Source organism: Hippichthys cyanospilos, chromosome 10 (assembly GCF_059441005.1).
Source record: "Hippichthys cyanospilos isolate Australia breed blue-spotted pipefish chromosome 10, RoL_Hcya_1.0, whole genome shotgun sequence".
In the NCBI taxonomy this organism is placed as follows: domain Eukaryota; kingdom Metazoa; phylum Chordata; class Actinopteri; order Syngnathiformes; family Syngnathidae; genus Hippichthys; species Hippichthys cyanospilos.
This window is the reverse complement of record NC_142378.1, coordinates 11,922,781-11,940,362: the sequence shown is the minus strand read 5'-3', so window position 1 is coordinate 11,940,362 and position 17,582 is coordinate 11,922,781. Positions and strand designations below refer to the sequence as shown.

The window sequence follows — 17,582 nt, the reverse complement described above, 5'->3', positions numbered from 1 at the left end:
AACGAATTTGGAGTGCGACACGTTTACCCTAAAAAACAAGGAAAATCAATATAAAATATAGATAGCAAGACAAAATTATGCTAAACAAAGAGTATAACACAATGAAATAATATTACATTAAGTAGTAGCGGGGTATTTTGGAATTAATTATGTTACTGCAGAATTGTACATAGTATTCCACGTACCAATACTGAAAAGGCAGATGTTTCGAAGGAGATAGATTTTCTAATTACGTTCTGTTTTTTCTTTTATATTGATTTTGATAATGACACGCGTTATCGATCCATCAAATTCCTATCCGCAAAATAAAAAGCAATTGTAAACATGTACAGAAAGTACAACAAGTACTTTATATGACATTTCCAGTTGCATGATCACCCTCAGACGAGACGACTCGTTTCAGACGAGATTGTTGTCAAACAAGTTTTTCCCATAAAGAGGTTTGCGAGCTGTCATGACGTCATCTTTTCGCGCCGACTGTCCAAACTGTAGGACATGCGTGAGCATGGGACACCTTGGAGGTTTATTCATTTTAATTTCGTGCATCACCCAGCATCACTTTTTAGGTAAGTTCTTCGACCGTTGGGGCACACTGTGCACTTCTTTGCTCGTGCGATTTTTTTCATGTAGGTTTGCTCCTGAAGTACAAAAATTACGGGAACCTGTCAGTTTGAATGAATGTGCTATTTTAACTGAAGTAAATGTGGTTTGGATATAATCATTTTATCTGTTATCAACACAAATTTTCAAACACATCAAGGTTTATTTGCTTTTGCAGAAAAATGCCATGTGCAAACTTAGCTATAGCGTCTTTACTGACGTCACAACGTGTCGTATTGCTACGTTTCTGTAAATGCATTGATGGTAACGTTTGCGACCGGCCGGCAAATAATAAGACAAATCTCATGACCTTTAACTCAATACTTGACTTGCATGTATTTTTGTACTTCTGTGTCCATATTATACTGTCAGAATTTGTGAAACGTGTACTGCACTGTTCTTTAAGAAAAAATATAAACTATCACATTAAATTAAGGCATTTCAGAATAGCACATCACCAAACAAAACATGGCAATAAAAACGAGTCCCCTTTTTATGATCAATCATAATTTCCCCTCAAAATTACCAATATTTCACCATCTGTCATGTATGCACATTTATGAACACGACTTGCATAGGTTAAAAAGAGTTAAAGTGCATGGATGATTTCTCATCTTCCTAACATCTCCTAATACCAGATGAGCTTAGAGTTAAAAAAAAAAAAATCACAATTCATAATAATCAACGTATCTGATGCTTAAACAGTCTTGTGTTTCTACATATACATATAGTTGTGCTTGTATTAATAATAAACATCCATAAAATAGACAAACTGTCTGACTGGAGTTATCTTGTGAGATCATGCATGTAATAAAAAGAGTGTTTGTTGTGGTGCTTCAGGTCATACACTCCCTGCTTGCCACATGCAACTGGAGTTCAGGTGCAAAGATGGCTCGTGCATCCCAAGCGAAAAGCTTTGTGACCGACACAACGATTGTGACGATGGATCAGATGAGCAACATTGTGGTGAGTGTGATCCTGCCAGGGTGACACTGGAAACACACAAACCAATGTTCAGAGTTTAGAGTGCTCAGTTGCAAATTAATCAAACAAACTAACATTTACATTTGTGCCATACTCCTTCCCTAAATGTGTTTTTCTTTGCGGGAGTAAAAGTTTAATAATCCTCTTAGATGAATTCCAAAGGTGCTTGCTGAAGCAATAATATTAAATCTACTGGCTCCAAGTATGCCTCACTTGTTTGAATATCTGCTTCTGCTTTTAGAACGCCCCATACAGAAAGACAGTGACGCCTTTTATATTTAATTAGTAGCGTATACAGAATGCATTTCTTATGGATAGAAAATTTCACAAAGATGGCTAATTGTTGTCACACTGCTATATTTATAATTGTTGTTGAAGAAAATGCAAACTAGTTGCTTTGATAAGTTAACTGTTGTGAAACCTTTAAAGGTTTTTATTCAATGATTTTGTGCAATTTAGTTTTAGCTGTATTGACCAAGATTTCCTTCAGGTGAGCTGAGATGTAAGAAGGACGAGTTCTCCTGCCTCAGCGGCGGACGATGTTTACCCTCACACTTGTTGTGTAACGGCGTGAACGACTGCGGCGACGGTAGTGATGAGAGCTCCTGTCCCAGCTGCGGCGCCGGCCTTTTTTCCTGCGGGCATTCCGACGGCTGCCTGCACAAGCGCCGGCTGTGTGATGGGCAAGTGGACTGCAAAGACGGGCGGGATGAGAATCGTGATTTTTGTGGTTTGAGGCGAGTCAGCCCACAGATTGCTTCCTCTTGTGAGGCGTCCGAGTTTGATTGTGGTGACGGCCAGTGCATCCTGCACACTTGGAGGTGTGACAACAAAGCAGACTGCTTGGATGCCAGGGACGAGGACAATTGTGGTAAGAGAAGACCTTTATCGATCCGTTCTATTCTTAGGCAATCCATATATAGAGTTGATTTTTTTTTTCCCTCAGGAGTCAATTTCCGTTCATCCATCCATTTTCTGTAGCTGCTTATCCTCATTAGGGTCGCTGGCTCGCTGCTGCCTATCCCAGCAGTCTTTGGGCAGAAAGACGAACAGCCATTCACGCACTCTATCACACCTAAGAGCAATTTAGAGTGTCCAATACACCTGCCATGCATGTTTTTGGAGTGTGGGAGGAAGCCAGAGTGCCTGAGAGAACCCACGTGGGCTCAGGGAGAACGTGGCAAACGCCACACAGGAAGCCCAGAGGGAGCTGGATTTGAACTTGGGACTTTGAACTTTGAGGTGGACGTGCTTAGCACTCTACCACCGAGGCCATTTCTACTTTCAAATGGTTCAAACACAACAGTATTTCTCCTGCCGATGTGGTGCCTTATGTATTCACATGAAAAGAATACAGTAAATCTTTTTGGGGGGCTTACTGACCAACATTTATAAGACCACAGAAGATCAAATACAGTATTGCAAAAATTATTAGCCGACTAATTTCCTTCATTGTAAAACCATTACCATTCAAATCTTGCATAAATCTAAAGAAATTAAAATTTTGGCCTCCCATTCCTGCATGGCAGCCTGCAGAGGGCGCTGCAGCCACGCTGTGATGCCCACCTATGATTGGTGCATTTAGTACATTACTAATTTAACAATACAATAGTTGCACAATACAATAATTGCCTTACCATGTGCTATATGCTTAAGTAAACAAGAACGTATAGTATTAGGTCATAATGGTGTTCCTTTAGTCATTGTGGGAGAAACGGCACTATTGAACCCTAAAAGTATTTTCCTGGTCCATGTTTGATGATTTTTTTTCTTCCTTTGTTAAAGGTGTTAAAGCACAATACTCATTCGTCGTACATTATGCGACATTTTCTTCACCCCTGTCGCAAATTTTACTGACACCCTCGCTTTTTTTTACCACGCATAGTACAAATGCCACACTTGATTTTCAAGTCTGGTTCATGGACACATTTTACCACAGCAATAAAATGGGACAGATCCTCCTTGTTCAAGAAACAAAGTGGTTATTTTGTTTATTCTTCTGACCTCACTTAATCTTTCCTCCTTTTACAATAGTACTTCCTGAAAGTGCTGATGATGTAACATTTGTCCTTGCAGAGCAGAATGAGTGTCTGGTGAATAATGGAGGCTGTTCTCATCGTTGTGTGGACACTGGGATGGGCTTCCATTGTGAATGTCCTGACCACATGAGGCTTATTGGGAATACTCATTGTGAAGGTGTGTTCGTCACTAAAAACTATACATGGACCTTTTTTCTTCCATGTTTACTTTCTGAGGGCCTAATAGACAGCGTTCTCAGTAGACTTCATCGTAACTCAGTAATGCTGCTGCATTCAAGGCTCCTTGAAAATTGGAAATACTGTATCCTACTTATACTCTCTACTTGATCATAACTATAAAATATGCATCCTTAAGACATAGAGGTTCATTATACAGGGAATTCCCTTTTATTTATGAAACATCCTGGCACTAAGACCACACAATAAAATATTTTGTTTTAAATAGCTTTAACCCTCCTAGATATTCAACACGTCAAACTAAGTGAAACGCGCTCTAAACAAACATGTATTTTTAAGCACCTGTTTTTGCACTTCAAATAATAAGCAGTGTGATCATCACCCTCAGTTAAATATTAATGGAAAGCTAACAAATGAAGAGTTTTAAACATCGTGAGTTTAAACACTCAAATGTCGACCAAAACCATGTCATTTTCTCAAACGAAAAACCTTTATCTTAATGCTAATGCTTACGTAATGTGAAATGCCGAAGATGGAAATTAGTATCGATATGAGGGTAATTACAAATATGCAAACAACTGCTACTTTAACACACAATATACAATATTCTCACTGCTCTGAACAAGACCTACTAAAACAGACAAAAATAGTACTGATTCACTTTCAAAAGACCGAAACGCTTCCCATCAAGATTAATTTTATGACGACAGGCAACTCGGAAACTTGCTCACGTATACTTTAAAAAACGCATGTAAAACAATTGCTTAAAAATCATCAGTATAGTAGGGGCATGAACACAGCTGCAGTGTAATGGGGCTCGCTGTAATATTTTGCTGTATATTGTACTTTTAGTTTAACGAGTCTGTCGGAAGTGTCAGACACATAATATCCCTCCAAAGCAGTGAAGGCTACTTTACCTCAATATATCCTGATGGAACATTTCTGTTTGCTCACACAGAGCTGGACATGTGCCTGGAGCATGACCTTTGCGATCAACTGTGCATTCAAACGAACGGCAGCCTCTCCTGTGACTGCCTCGACGGATATCAATTGACCCCCACCGGCAGAGACTGCAAGGCCAAAGGTGAGCGGCGCATATCTCACCTCGCCTGGGAAGTCAACCTGGAAAGTTGCAACTCATGGAAAAGAAAGCTAGAATCTGGAAAAAAAATGTGTTTGAAGAGTTCCAAGGCAAAAGCACACTGATGTTTACAATTTGGGCTATGTCATCACCTTTGACATAGAGCAAGGGTGTCAAACTCATTTTTGTTGCGGGCTATTTAGTAGGTACAACTTCACTCATTGGGCCAATATGAGAAAACCAAGTCCGTTTTTTTTTTTTTTTTAAAAGGACAAATTGATGACTTAGTTGTTTGGAAATCAGATGTAAAGGATAAGAGTTTGTTGACTTATTGTTGAAGTTACAGCAACAAATCTTGCAATATCTCAACTATTATTTATTGTATTTTCCCTGCTATGAGGTGTACCTTCAATTAGTGGCCTATTTTAAAACTGTTTTCATATAAGGCAAACCGCAGTAGAAGGCTCATAGAATCGAAGCTGCAGTAGTGGCTGGGGTTTCATTTTGGAGTTTTCACTTTGGAGGGCCACATAAAATGATGTGGCAGGCCGGATCTTGCCCCTGGGCCTTGAGTTTTACACCTGTGACATTTGTTTAACACAGATTTTATAGTCACTTATTTAAACAGTATAAAAAAAAAGAAAAGGTCAAAATGAATGTACTGTACATTGACTATTTTTCCATCTGTTGTCATATAACGGATATTTAAACCTCCAGATAACGGTCATAATGGAGGTTTGAAATCTGTTTTTAAGATCATGCTTTACTAAGGTGAATATTGGACATTGTACTCATAAACAAAAGCAGTGGCGCGTGAACGGTACAGTCAACCACTTGGTCCAGGAATTATTTTTTTTTTATTTGGTCCTGAATCCAGCTATTCTCAAATCTTTAACTAGACAAGCAACGGTTTGAGCACCATTTGAACACTCAAGACATATGAGCATATAGATAAATTAAACACCTGGTAATATTATACATTAAACACATTTTCTTTTTTCTTAATAATGAATGGAGATTTGAAACGTTAAATGCAGAAGTTGTCTGTTATAAATAAATGATTTAATTAGAGCCTGATGAATTATGGCCCTTGGAACATTTTCCAAAAATAATTGGCAAATATTTTCATGTTCTCTAACCATTTACAGCCAATGCATACAAAGTGCTATTATTTATTACTCATAAATCATTTCATCACCTTGCGTTCTTAGACATATGTCATGAAAATTGTTGATGAGGTAATTCTGTTGGGCTGCCTTCTTCAAAACAAATTCTATCTTAAATTTTAAATGAATACGCGAGTGTCAGGTTCACCAAATAGACATTCATAATAATTAGGCAATAAAGAGAGCAAAGGCACTCAGTTTCATAATTTTCTCGAGTGGGATCGAGAGGGAGATTGAGTGTAGCGTTTATTTGTTCACTGCACATTCGTTCTCCAACGCTACTTCTAACACCCCCCATTTTATATGATACAGAGGCATCTGATTACATGTAAAATTGGCAGACAGTATACTTGTTTATGTGTTAATATTAGCAAGAATCCTTTATCAATCTTCACGTTCTCTGGAGCTCAGAGGTCCAGACGTCACCTCCCAGGGGCTCTGCTGTCGATGTCTCCTTATCAGCTGTTCGCACACCAAAGCTGAAAACACTCATTTTTGCTGCAAATATGTACTATCATGGCAAATGTATAATAACTACTCAAAATGATTCGTACAGCGAGCAATGCAAGGAAACTGTGCAAAGAATTAAGCTGGAGCTCACCATGATGTACACAACCTATTCAGTTGGTTTACAAAAAAGATCATAAAAACATAGTGACATAAATTAGGCATAAATCTTAAACACACACACACACCCACACACACACTCATTTAAGTACCAGTAATACAAAAGTCTAAAATAATAATTCATGCCCTTAAAATTTCATTTTTGTGCCACGCAATGCAATCTGTAAACCAAAAACGAAAGTTGGTTTTGTTGTTTTTTAAATGCTGTCTTTCCTGTTGACCCCTGCTATTCACCGGGAATAAGTACAAGTCCGACTCGTCAATAGTGAAAAGTTGCACAAATGACATTGAAAATGCATTGGGAGGAAACAATTGCTCTTTTATTCATTGTCATTTTAAAAATTAACCAGTCAATTAATCGGTAGTTCTTGTTTGTTTGTTTTTTTCCCCCAAAATTGGCATGGGCAAAAAAAAATATCATCAGTCAGGCCTTTAAATAAATAAATAAATAAATAAATATTAAATATGTGTACATGTACAATACTTATTTTCATGTATTAGACTTGTGAAACATTTACACTTTTAAAACAAATGGCACAATTTTCCAGAACAACTCAACTTCTACTTTTTCTACTTTCTAAGAAGCTTGTATTGACTGTATTTGAGTAAAATCTCGGAATTTGTGTAGAATCATCAAAACAATGCATTTTTAGATTCACACACCATTTGCTTTCTTTGAGCATTGACTATATTTATCCTGTGAAATACAGTTATTCAAAAATAAAGCTCCAAACTGATGCAACGTTAAAGGCCTCTTGATTCTACTACTACTACTTCCACTATTGTGCTCGGGGAAGTGAACAGAATAAGATTTTCATTGCGTGGTATAATAATACTATACATATGACAATAACATTCTTGAATCTTAATTCTATTCCTCTCGTTGAAACTATTCACCGAATGTCTGCCTTATAGGTTTGGTTACCATTTTATTTATCATGATTCCAGTAACTATTAGCTAACATTAGCAATCAACTTTACTACCTGGACTTCAGTATTCCAGTCTCCATTTCCTCCTGGCTAAATATTGATTACCAGTAAGATTGTTTGAGCCAGCTCTTGTAAATAGAGGGATCGTTCGGTTCATATTCATTAACCCTAGACGTCCTTCCAGGGGTCGATGCCCAGCTGCTTGTGTCCACATCTGAAGGAATTGTTGAGATGGACCTTGACGGTGCAGCGTCCAGGACGTTGTCTTCCCATGTACGAGGACCAGGGCCCGTGACGGCCTTGGCCTCTGACGACACCCTCTACCTGGTCCAGCCAGGACAGGGGTTCATTTACAGGTAACAGAGTGGAGAGTCTGAGTGTACTACACACCTACATGTTATCTGATAGTGTGCATTGATAGTTAAAGGAAACTCCTGCACAAGCGTCGCGAGTCAAATCCAATTGTCAACACAGCGGGAGTTCTCATAATCCATTCGCCAACGTACACCCGGTAGTGACTGTAGATGAAAGCAAACATACAAGCCTGGATATCTGCACTCTCTTGTCTACAGTTATGTTGTGCAAGGCGACTGTATTGATTGTGATCAAAGTTATCATAGAACAAGCCTTCAACACATGGATGAGATTGTACCTCTCTCCTATGGCTACATGTATTAAAATACACATTTATATGTTAGAACACCCTTTTTAAATGTTTTAAATGCATTTCAAAGCATAAAATCGAAGTGCTTTGTGTGTACAGTATGTTGAATGGCGAGCCAAAGCAGATTAGTCGCTGATGACGTTGTAATCGCAATTGGAAGTGGGGGGTACGCTTTGCAATAATCTAAATTCACCAGCGTTTTTTAAAACATTTATTTAACCAGGAAGAGATCCATTGAGATTTATATATCTTTTGCAAAGATCTCTTGGAGAAGAGTTTACAGAAAGCAGACTTAATCAGTGAGATCAGAATGTGCCAAAAGTTCAGAAGGGTGAGAAAGAGGAAAGTAATTACCAAGCTAAAATAAAAGAAGGAAAAAAATAATTATGTCATATAAAGAAATAATAATAATAATGATGTTTTTTTTGTTTTGTTTTTTTGACAACTGACAGCTCATACGCTGAATTTATGGCGAGCAGATAACACAAGTGGCAGTCACTGTGGCCTTACAACTTTGATATATCGTCTAAGAAAGCTTGATGTAGTTTGAATGTGTTTAGGTATAACGATTATCCACAACACTAAACCTACGTGACTTTTTGGAATTATGTACACAGCTGTGAGAAAGTAAATTCTTATATTTTGTAGTTTCCCAGATTCACATTTTTCCCCCTAGATTCACAATTGTAATTATCAGACAGTGCTAATGCAAGTACACTAAAAACTTGAAAGACTGTTTGCACAACAATGTAAAAAAAAATAATCTAAACATCACCAAAACTGATGAAGAAGCCTGAGTTTATTCATTCTTATCCACTCTTAATTCCTCAACTGACAATTTGACCAGCTATACTGTGCCACCGTGTCGCCCTTATGTAAACGCGTTATATAAAAATCAAGCACTAATTTAGAAAATTGGCCAATAATGGCAGTTTAACAGATTTTTTTAAAGCCAAAACCAGGTTAACGTCAAAGCACACAAATTACTTTAAGTAATAATCAAAGCACATTTTGTAAACTGTCAAAGCACAATAATCAATCATATACAGGACTAAAAAATAGTCAATGTTTAAAAACTCACCAAGTGTTCTTAATGATTTTTAGCTTTATCTGCAGATCACTATCTTAAATACACAGTTAATAATAGTAATATATATATATATATATATATATATATATATTATTTTATTTAATTTTATTTTTTTATTTCAGGGTCCACTTAAGTTCAGAATCACAGGACACCACAATGGTATTGAAAGTTCCCGGTTCCGTCTCAGGTTTGTCGGTGGATTGGATCCACCATCTTCTCTACTGGACCACTTTGGAAGGTGATTCCATTAATGTCAGCTGGCTTGATGGCTCCCAGCAGCGTCAGCTCCTCAAAGGACTGGACAAGCCTTGTGCACTCACAGTGGACCCTCTTCATGGGTAGGAAGGATGGTTGTTCCAATTTGAGTTGTTGTTTTTTTTAAAAAGCCTATTCCCGTGGCTATTAAAACTTTGAATAGTGCATTTAAAAAAAAAATACACAGCTCTGCTGTGAAATGGCAATTGTTGGGGTTATATTTAAAAATGAGACCAATAATTAATTCAGAACCGTTTTCCACGATTAGTGTGACATTAAGATCAACAAATTCTTTATTGTGTGATTGGGCATGTGGTTGTTTTCAGAATTAAGATATCACTGCATCAGGAGGATCTCATTGTTCAGAAATGCATGCCAGGAGAGGGGTGCAAAAGAAATTGTATGGAATTGAATTTATCATGGAAAACAAGTGAAGGCACGGATACAAATTATGGCGCAACAATGAGATTAGCAAGAATTGGACATCTCTCCAAACTTGATGAAAAGATGAGAACAAAACTGCCGACAGCAACACTGAGGAAGCCAAAAGGGATTTCTGGCATTTCCCGGCCTTTTTTTCATGTGACAACATCTCTTATCTTAATCGTGTCGGGAGCCTTATCTTGCAAAGAAAGAAAAACACAATTAGGAAAGCTTTGAAACACATGTGGGAAAATGTGTCATGATACGATGAAACCAGCACAGATATTTTTTGGACCCCAATTCTGAAAGGTACTTGTTTGGTATGGTATGCATTGCAAACCCATACTGACTATCCTCCCGCTTTGGTTATTTTATTTTATTGTTTTTCCTTAGCTGGAACTGGGTCCTAAATCAATGTGAAGGCAATAATGAAAAGTTCCAAATACTAATCAGGGTTAGTACAAAGACTTCATTCAGGCTTCGACAGTGACAATTTTTTGCTGACTCTCATTTCAAGAAAGTTTGAACGTAACTGCCAAATTCGGGACTCAGACACATCTCCATTTAAGAGATTACGCACATGTTAAACCAAATAATCTCAGTTCATTATTTTGACTTCCTTTTTTGAAAACATTTCTGTTTTCTGATTAGTTGCTCTGTATATGTTATAGCTCACGTTAGGAATTTAACCTTTCCCCTTTTTTATTATACTCAACCTACTTTTTAGGTTAACTGAAATTTCACCTGAAAGCTGAATAACTTAGTTTAATGAGTAGCATACGTCATTTATTTTCCAGAGTGCTCTTCTGGGCCCAGTGTGGCAACGCACCAAAAATTGCGAGGGCCACCATGGACGGCCAGGATATGACGACTATAGTCGCTTCTTTACTACGCCACCCGGTTGCTCTTGCGCTGGGTAAGTTGAAAGACAGATGCATTAGTCATGCAGTGAGGGAAAAGAAATGCAATGTGCAAATGCAGTGTGAATGAGTGTGCCCAGTTTTCGTTGCAACTATCAGGAGTGTACTAATTTGATTATTTTATTCCTTGTAGTATGTTTGTAGGAGTGTATAACTGCACTGCATCATATCATGGACTTTTTAAAAAATAATATTTAAAACCCTAACCCTCTTGCTCGTGAGACATGAGTGCATTTTGATGATTCAAACAGTTGCCATTTGATCCGGTGCTCCGTCCTAGATATGCCTCGCGAGTTGCTGTACTGGCTTGATAGGGGCATGAGAAGCATCTCCAGAGTGAATCTAGATGGGCGGCACCGCAAAACAGTGGTTGAGTCAAATGGCTATCTGGATCAGCCTTTTGGTCTGGCGGTGTTTGAGGTAAAGCGATAACACTGGAAAGGTGGAAAAAAATAAATAAGGATGCAGTCCATTCAAAACTTAGATTTATTTGTTGCACCTTATGTCTTCTGCTTTAGGGTTTTGTATACTGGAGTGACCAAGACACACATTCCATCTGCAGAGCCAACAAGCACAGTGGCAGCCACCTCCAAGTGCTTGTGACGAACATCTCCTCGCCAGGCGCCATTGCCGTCATTCAGCCTGTTCTTCAACCAAACAGTAAGGGCAATCCATAAAAATTCTTATGCTGCCTTCCATCCACTGGAGGCCCTACACCCGACACTACTTTGACGCTGACAATGTGTTCCACTTGCCCGTAGGCAGCGCCGTGTGCGGCAACCCCGGCAAGGTGTGCACGCACGCGTGTGTCGTTGATCTGCTTCCGGAGACGCCCAGCTTCCACTGCGCCGGGATGGGGCGCAACGGATCGCAAGGCGTCCCTGCTATTTCCTGCACCATTCCAGTGTCACGATTATCAGATCCTGAATTCGCTGGAATCCTATCGCTGATTGGTAAGGAGTTCTGTTTTTCTGAGCGTCCCAACATGCCGGTTACTAGGTGTGCAGCCAAAGATATTATGTGCCACAAGACGACACATTCACTTATCATCATACTTAGATTTTTCATTGGATTGGTTCGTATTTATGGTTTACAAGTGTATATTAATATAGTACCCGCAGGTTAGTGACAGACTACTTTTTTTTTTTTATCTTTTTTTATCTGGTAGTTGCACAATGAGAGCAACCGGAAAAGAAGTGATCTGTGATTGGTCATGACATGAGCACAAATGATGTCATTTTCAGTCAAGAAGTGGCAAAATGTATTTTTCGAGGTATCAATGGAACATGGAAAATAGTTTTATCAATATAATTATTGACAAGATGTGAACTTTTGAAAATGGATGAATACGTTTTAATAGACCTTTAATGGCAAAAAACAAATCTGATAGTGAACAAGTCCTCCTTGTCAGTAGTTGCTACCATAGTGTGGTAGTTTGAATCCTCTGCCTCAGAAAAAAACACTGTATTCATGCTTTTTTTATATGCTGTGTTAAATGACATTTTATGTACCAAAAGAACTAGAGGTATCGGCACGCTGTATGAGTGAAACAGCTGCACTGGTATCGGTCTGGAAAAAGTGGTGTCGGACGTCCCTACTATAAAGCATTCCAACTTGACAAATTTGGGTTATGGCACCTCCTTGGGAATTGAACCGCACAGCTTGAAACCTACACCCCATCAAATATCATGCTAGTACTAATGCAACGTGCGGTATCCTGGCTGGTCCACCAACACAAACTGAGCGGTGTTGCTTTGATAACTACAGCTAAACTCTCCTCCTTGTGAAAATCTCGTGCCATTTGAAAAGATTTGTTAAAGTTATTCCAATTCACTTTTAGGATAAAGTCGCTTGTTTACCGCTATCCTATCAGTTCCCCTGCATCGTTCAAATAGTGGCTGATGATTTAAAACAAGACTCGCTCCTGTCTGTGTTAAATTGATCTCCTTGGGGTATGGAGCCGGGACAAAACCGTTGCCACGGTTGCCAAGCTGAGTCATAAATATTCCCCACGCCAAATGTAACGGCGCATTCATGCAGCTGTCGTGCAGCTGATTACACAGAACACTCAAGGCTAAATATAGGGAGGGAAAGAAGAAGCCGTGCTGCCTCTGTGGCGCTTTTCACGCTGTCCGCTCTCTGTAGGGCAGCCTCTTGATTCGTATTTTTCACAATCTGAATGTTTGCGCACTTCAAGGAGGAAAAGTTAGGTGTTTCATACATGTCAAGCGTGTACTCGTGTTTCTACCAGTGTTCCTCAGCGTGCTGCTGGTGGGGACGGTTTTGTGGTGGTGCAGACAGGAGTTCCGGCCCGCCAGGGATCTGACAGTGCAAAGCTTCTCCCTCAAAGAGTCCCAAGACCCTCTCATCCAGGGTCAGCGCGCATGTCTGAGCAAGGCAAGCCAACACACTCACACATATGCCCTATGGGAAGAATATCACTTCACATAAGCTTGCTAGATATTTGGAAGCGCACCACCAAAGTGTTGATTGATACCATGTGAGCAGTGCGTGGTACCTTGACTGCCGACTTCAGTGTGTTCTGTGAGTCCGCACGTAACTCCTCTTCTTCTTCTATCCAATTAATTCTCCCCTTTGAAAGGAATCAAAATACGATTAACGCGTTTTCAAAGCACCTTTCTCTATGTTCCTAGTCATTTTAGATCATTTAGACTGATCTTTCAAGAACCACTGAATTTTATGTTCTCTGACAATATAAATACCCAACCTAACAAAAGTCCCTACCCTTTCCCCGGGGAACAAAGGCATGGCATTGGTCATAGTCCATAATCCTTCTGTGACACACACTCCCCATGTATACTTTTACTGTACTGTTCATGTGTAAGGGGCCTTAACCTGCCTAATATTCAGGTTATTTCCTGGCATATATATATATTTATATTTTTATAGTAATTGAGTAGTAATTGCCCACATGTTGTTTTTGGAAAAAGGCACGACCCTTACAAACCAAAACTTAATTAATGTAAAAAGATAAAGAAAAAAACAAATTGACACTTTGGCTCCCTCTGTTATTCTGTTTTGCAAAGCAAACTGAAGTTGTATGATGATTCTTTGCACATCTATGGATTGAAGCAGAAATCCGATTTAGCTGAATCGAATCAAATCAAAAAGTCGACATCTGAATCGAATCTGAGACCCCAAAATCGGAATCGAATTGAATCGTAGAACAGAGATTCCCACCCCTATAATACAGGAGATATCAACTACAGTATATACAGTACAGTATGTTATCATTTGAATGATTTCTTGCTTGATGTTGAGCTAATTCCAGGAACAACATCTGACACATCTCTGTGTAATACAAAGAACATCTAAGATCATGTGCAGAATTCTTGTCAATACTGAAAGTTAACACTAAACTTCATCATCCAGTTTAAAATGCTTGCAGGCATATCACAATCATTGCTTCCTTTTTTAAACTCCAGTATCGTTTTCTTGAGCAGATTGCAGATGTTTCCTGGAAGGTTCTCTTTTTTTTTTTGTTAAAGCTTGGGAACTAATTCGTGGAGTGAACTGACAAGTCTAAAACTAGACATGAAAAAATGAGAACTAGTCAGTCCAGGTTTAATAATGAATAACTGGTATTGCTTCAGAAATTAAATTGCATCAAAATCAGTAATTTTAGGAATTATTGACCTACCAAAAGCCCTAATACAGGAGTCTTAATTATTCCACTTAAAAACCAGACACTGGAGGAACAAACACAAGATTATTGTGTTATTTTTTTTGGAACATATTTATAACAGAGATCCTATGTGGTTTAAACCAGAGGTGTCAAACTCATTTTTGTCGCGGGGCATTTTGTAGCGAGAACTTCCTTCATTGGGCCGATATGTTGAGGAAACCTAGTCGATTTTAAATTGTCTCATAGTATTATTACTGTACACAACAAATTGATGGCTTAGTTGTTTTCAAATCAGAAGTAAAGCAGCCTAGTTTGTTCATTTATTTTTTACATTACTGTAACAGAGCAAACCAAAAACATCTCAACCTTATTTTTCATTATACACGACAAGCTAAAGTTTTGGAACAGAGATTAGCAAGGGTCATGGAAATTTACATGATTTGCTTTCGCGGGCCACATAAAATGACGTGGCGGGCCGGATTTGGCCCCTGGGCCTTGAGTTTGACACCTGTGGTTTAAACCTTCACCAAATGTTGCGGCGCATTGTAAGACAGTAATTAACCTTAAACCCTTATATTAAAAACATATTTGACCCTGGATTGATTAAACATGTTTTTCCTACTTGGAAATCCTAAGATCTGATGTCAACCACCATCCAGAAATGCAAAATTCCACTTTGATTTTGGCCAAAAGCGAGCAGAGCGTTTTCTCTTACAAAACGTCCCCCTAAACACAGCTAGACTCTTCCACGGCAGTCTTAAAGACTTAATGTGGTTCACTGTGTCAACTAAGCCTTGCACTCTCCCCTGCCAGGAAACTCTTAAGCTGGACTTGGACAGTTGATTGAAGACACTGGCTGTGACACAGATGGCCCGACGGCTTGGCCCCCCATTAGCACAATCACCCGCCCACCCCACCCCGCTCGGCGAGGCGGCGCGCCTACCGGCCCGTCGCTCGGCTGTGGCCCGGTTCTAGTTTTCGATTCGAGGTTTGACGAGCCAGAAGGTCATTCGCACATTGGCTTGGAATATTTTCACCTCTTGTGACTCCACATGTTGAGAGCGGTGGCGCTTGGTCACTCCTAAAAGTGCTATGCACTGTGTCCTTGCACTTAGATTAGTAGTAGAAGTTACCTCAAGACTTATTTTTAAGCTCATAGATGAAAAATATCCAGCAGTGTTTGGGCAGTCGCTATGATGTAGGCAAAGCTTTTTCATTCAATACTGACATGCCTGCTTATCTTCATTTGATACTTGAAATGGTTAAATTTTTGCTTTCTCATTGTTACAAGTGTTTTTTTTTCCCATTTGAATTATTTTTAATAACTTCTACAAAGTGATTGTGCCTTGAATCCAGAGAGTTAAGCACTGTATTCATAATTTGTTCTGAAATTAATAAATTATTTCTATTGCTGAAATAGAACAACCCAATCTGCCACTGAGCATTTTGTAACTCCTAAGTGTGTATTGTTTTGTGTATTTTTTTGGTTTGTTTGATGTCAAGTGTAAATGTCACTTGGCGAGGGCAAAGACCAGCTTTGTTCCTCTGTATGAACTTGATTGGGATGTTTCAGTTTGGTATTTTCGAGGGTTTGATTGGCGTGTTGAAGTTGCATAAAACATAAAAATAAGATATCAGATATCAGTATGGTACAAACTGCTGTGTGTTGTTATTTATTAAAAGAGAGGTTTTTATTTACATCTGTGCCATTGCACTTTTCTTGTTGCATTATGTATGAAACTGGCCGTAAAGAATACATCTCTAAATAAAATGGATATTTCTCAAAGGTATTTCTTTCTCTGCATTTCCTTATAATACAAATGTTTCCTCTTAATGACATGATATCCTGTTCACTGAAAATTTGGCCTTCTGCTTTCGTTTTTTTTTTTTTTTTTGAAGCTATAAAGTTCCTTGGTTAGACGTCTTGTGGGGTGCCACTAGGTTCACTCTTGGGACCACTCTCTATTCCTGATTCCTTGTGGATTCATAAACAAATTGAGAGGTATTTAAAATCTAATACGTGCAACTTAAAAGGTCTCTTCTGCAACACCTCAAATATTGTTTATGTTCTTTAGTTTACATAAAGATCATCTGAAAAAGCAAACAGAAATTTAGCATGCTGCGACCAGTCAACCATGTAAGCCTGCTTCTCTCCAAAAGTCATCTAGGATTGCTTTGTTCACATTTTGAATCTCTAATGTCATGTTTTTTTGAAAGATGAATTAGGGGATTAAATAAAATGCAAAATGTGTTTAACGATGGTTACAATATTGAAAATATAACCTGAAGCACACAGTGGAAATATTTTATTTTAATTTTGTATTTGCTATTGTTTTCATTTGCTTACTCGGTTGCCTGATTCCAGGTCAGTTTTGCAAGGGAAGTGAATGTTATCAATTGGCTTACTTGGCTAAATAAAAGTTAAATATATAAAAATAAATGAGACACTCCGACACTGTTAAAGATGCATTCATTTTTAGTTCATGTTTTTAGAACAATAAAGGGCGTACCGTACACCTATTTTTTTTGTTTGTATATTTTCATGGGACAACACAAAAAATGGACAGATTTCAAACATCGATCCTAGATATAATGAAATGCAAAAATGGGACCAATTATCGGTCAAAAATGAGTGACCCAGTATTTACCCAAACGTTCTGTATTGTTTTGCTTAAACGACCTAAAAAATGGCTGACTGTATACAAGATAACCTCATTTTGTGTAAAACAACCCAGAAAGTTGAGTCAAACTGAACCAAACTTTGGCTTGGTCCTTTTTTTTTTTTAAAGCTGTTTTTAGAGTGTATTTTTGTATGTGTGTTCTTAATGGTTTTAGCCAAAAATGGGAACATCCGATCTAAGGAGAACAACCAAAAGCTCCAGTCCCCAACCGGCCCTTTGTCTTATCTCTTGAAAATCCTTAAATCAACTTTGTGTGCTAATCCCTGCCACCCCCACTATATTTACAACTTCTTAAGGAA

General features: G+C 38.5%; 1 protein-coding gene across 1 annotated transcript; it reads left to right on the top strand.

Annotated features, from left to right (window-relative positions):
- The first annotated feature begins 426 nt into the window (after positions 1–426).
- On the top strand, positions 427–16,392 carry LOC148417086 (low-density lipoprotein receptor). The gene is made up of 13 exons (XM_088424843.1): positions 427–566; positions 1,441–1,566; positions 2,075–2,455; positions 3,661–3,780; positions 4,759–4,884; positions 7,789–7,960; positions 9,481–9,696; positions 10,834–10,952; positions 11,237–11,376; positions 11,475–11,616; positions 11,718–11,909; positions 13,208–13,353; positions 15,416–16,392. The coding sequence occupies exons 1-13, from the start codon at positions 455–457 to the stop codon at positions 15,443–15,445; spliced, it is 2,022 nt and encodes a 673-aa protein (XP_088280969.1). The 5' UTR covers positions 427–454; the 3' UTR covers positions 15,446–16,392.
- The last annotated feature ends 1,190 nt before the right edge of the window (positions 16,393–17,582 follow it).

Bases quoted from the DNA above. Each gene is read 5' to 3' on its own strand.
- LOC148417086 (XM_088424843.1), top strand. From the start codon at position 455: ATGACGTCATCTTTTCGCGCCGACTGTCCAAACTGTAGGACATGCGTG. The intron at 1,567-2,074 runs GTGAGTGTGATC...GATTTCCTTCAG, and splicing joins ATCAGATGAGCAACATTGTG to GTGAGCTGAGATGTAAGAAG. The intron at 11,617-11,717 runs GTAAGGGCAATC...ACTTGCCCGTAG, and splicing joins GCCTGTTCTTCAACCAAACA to GCAGCGCCGTGTGCGGCAAC.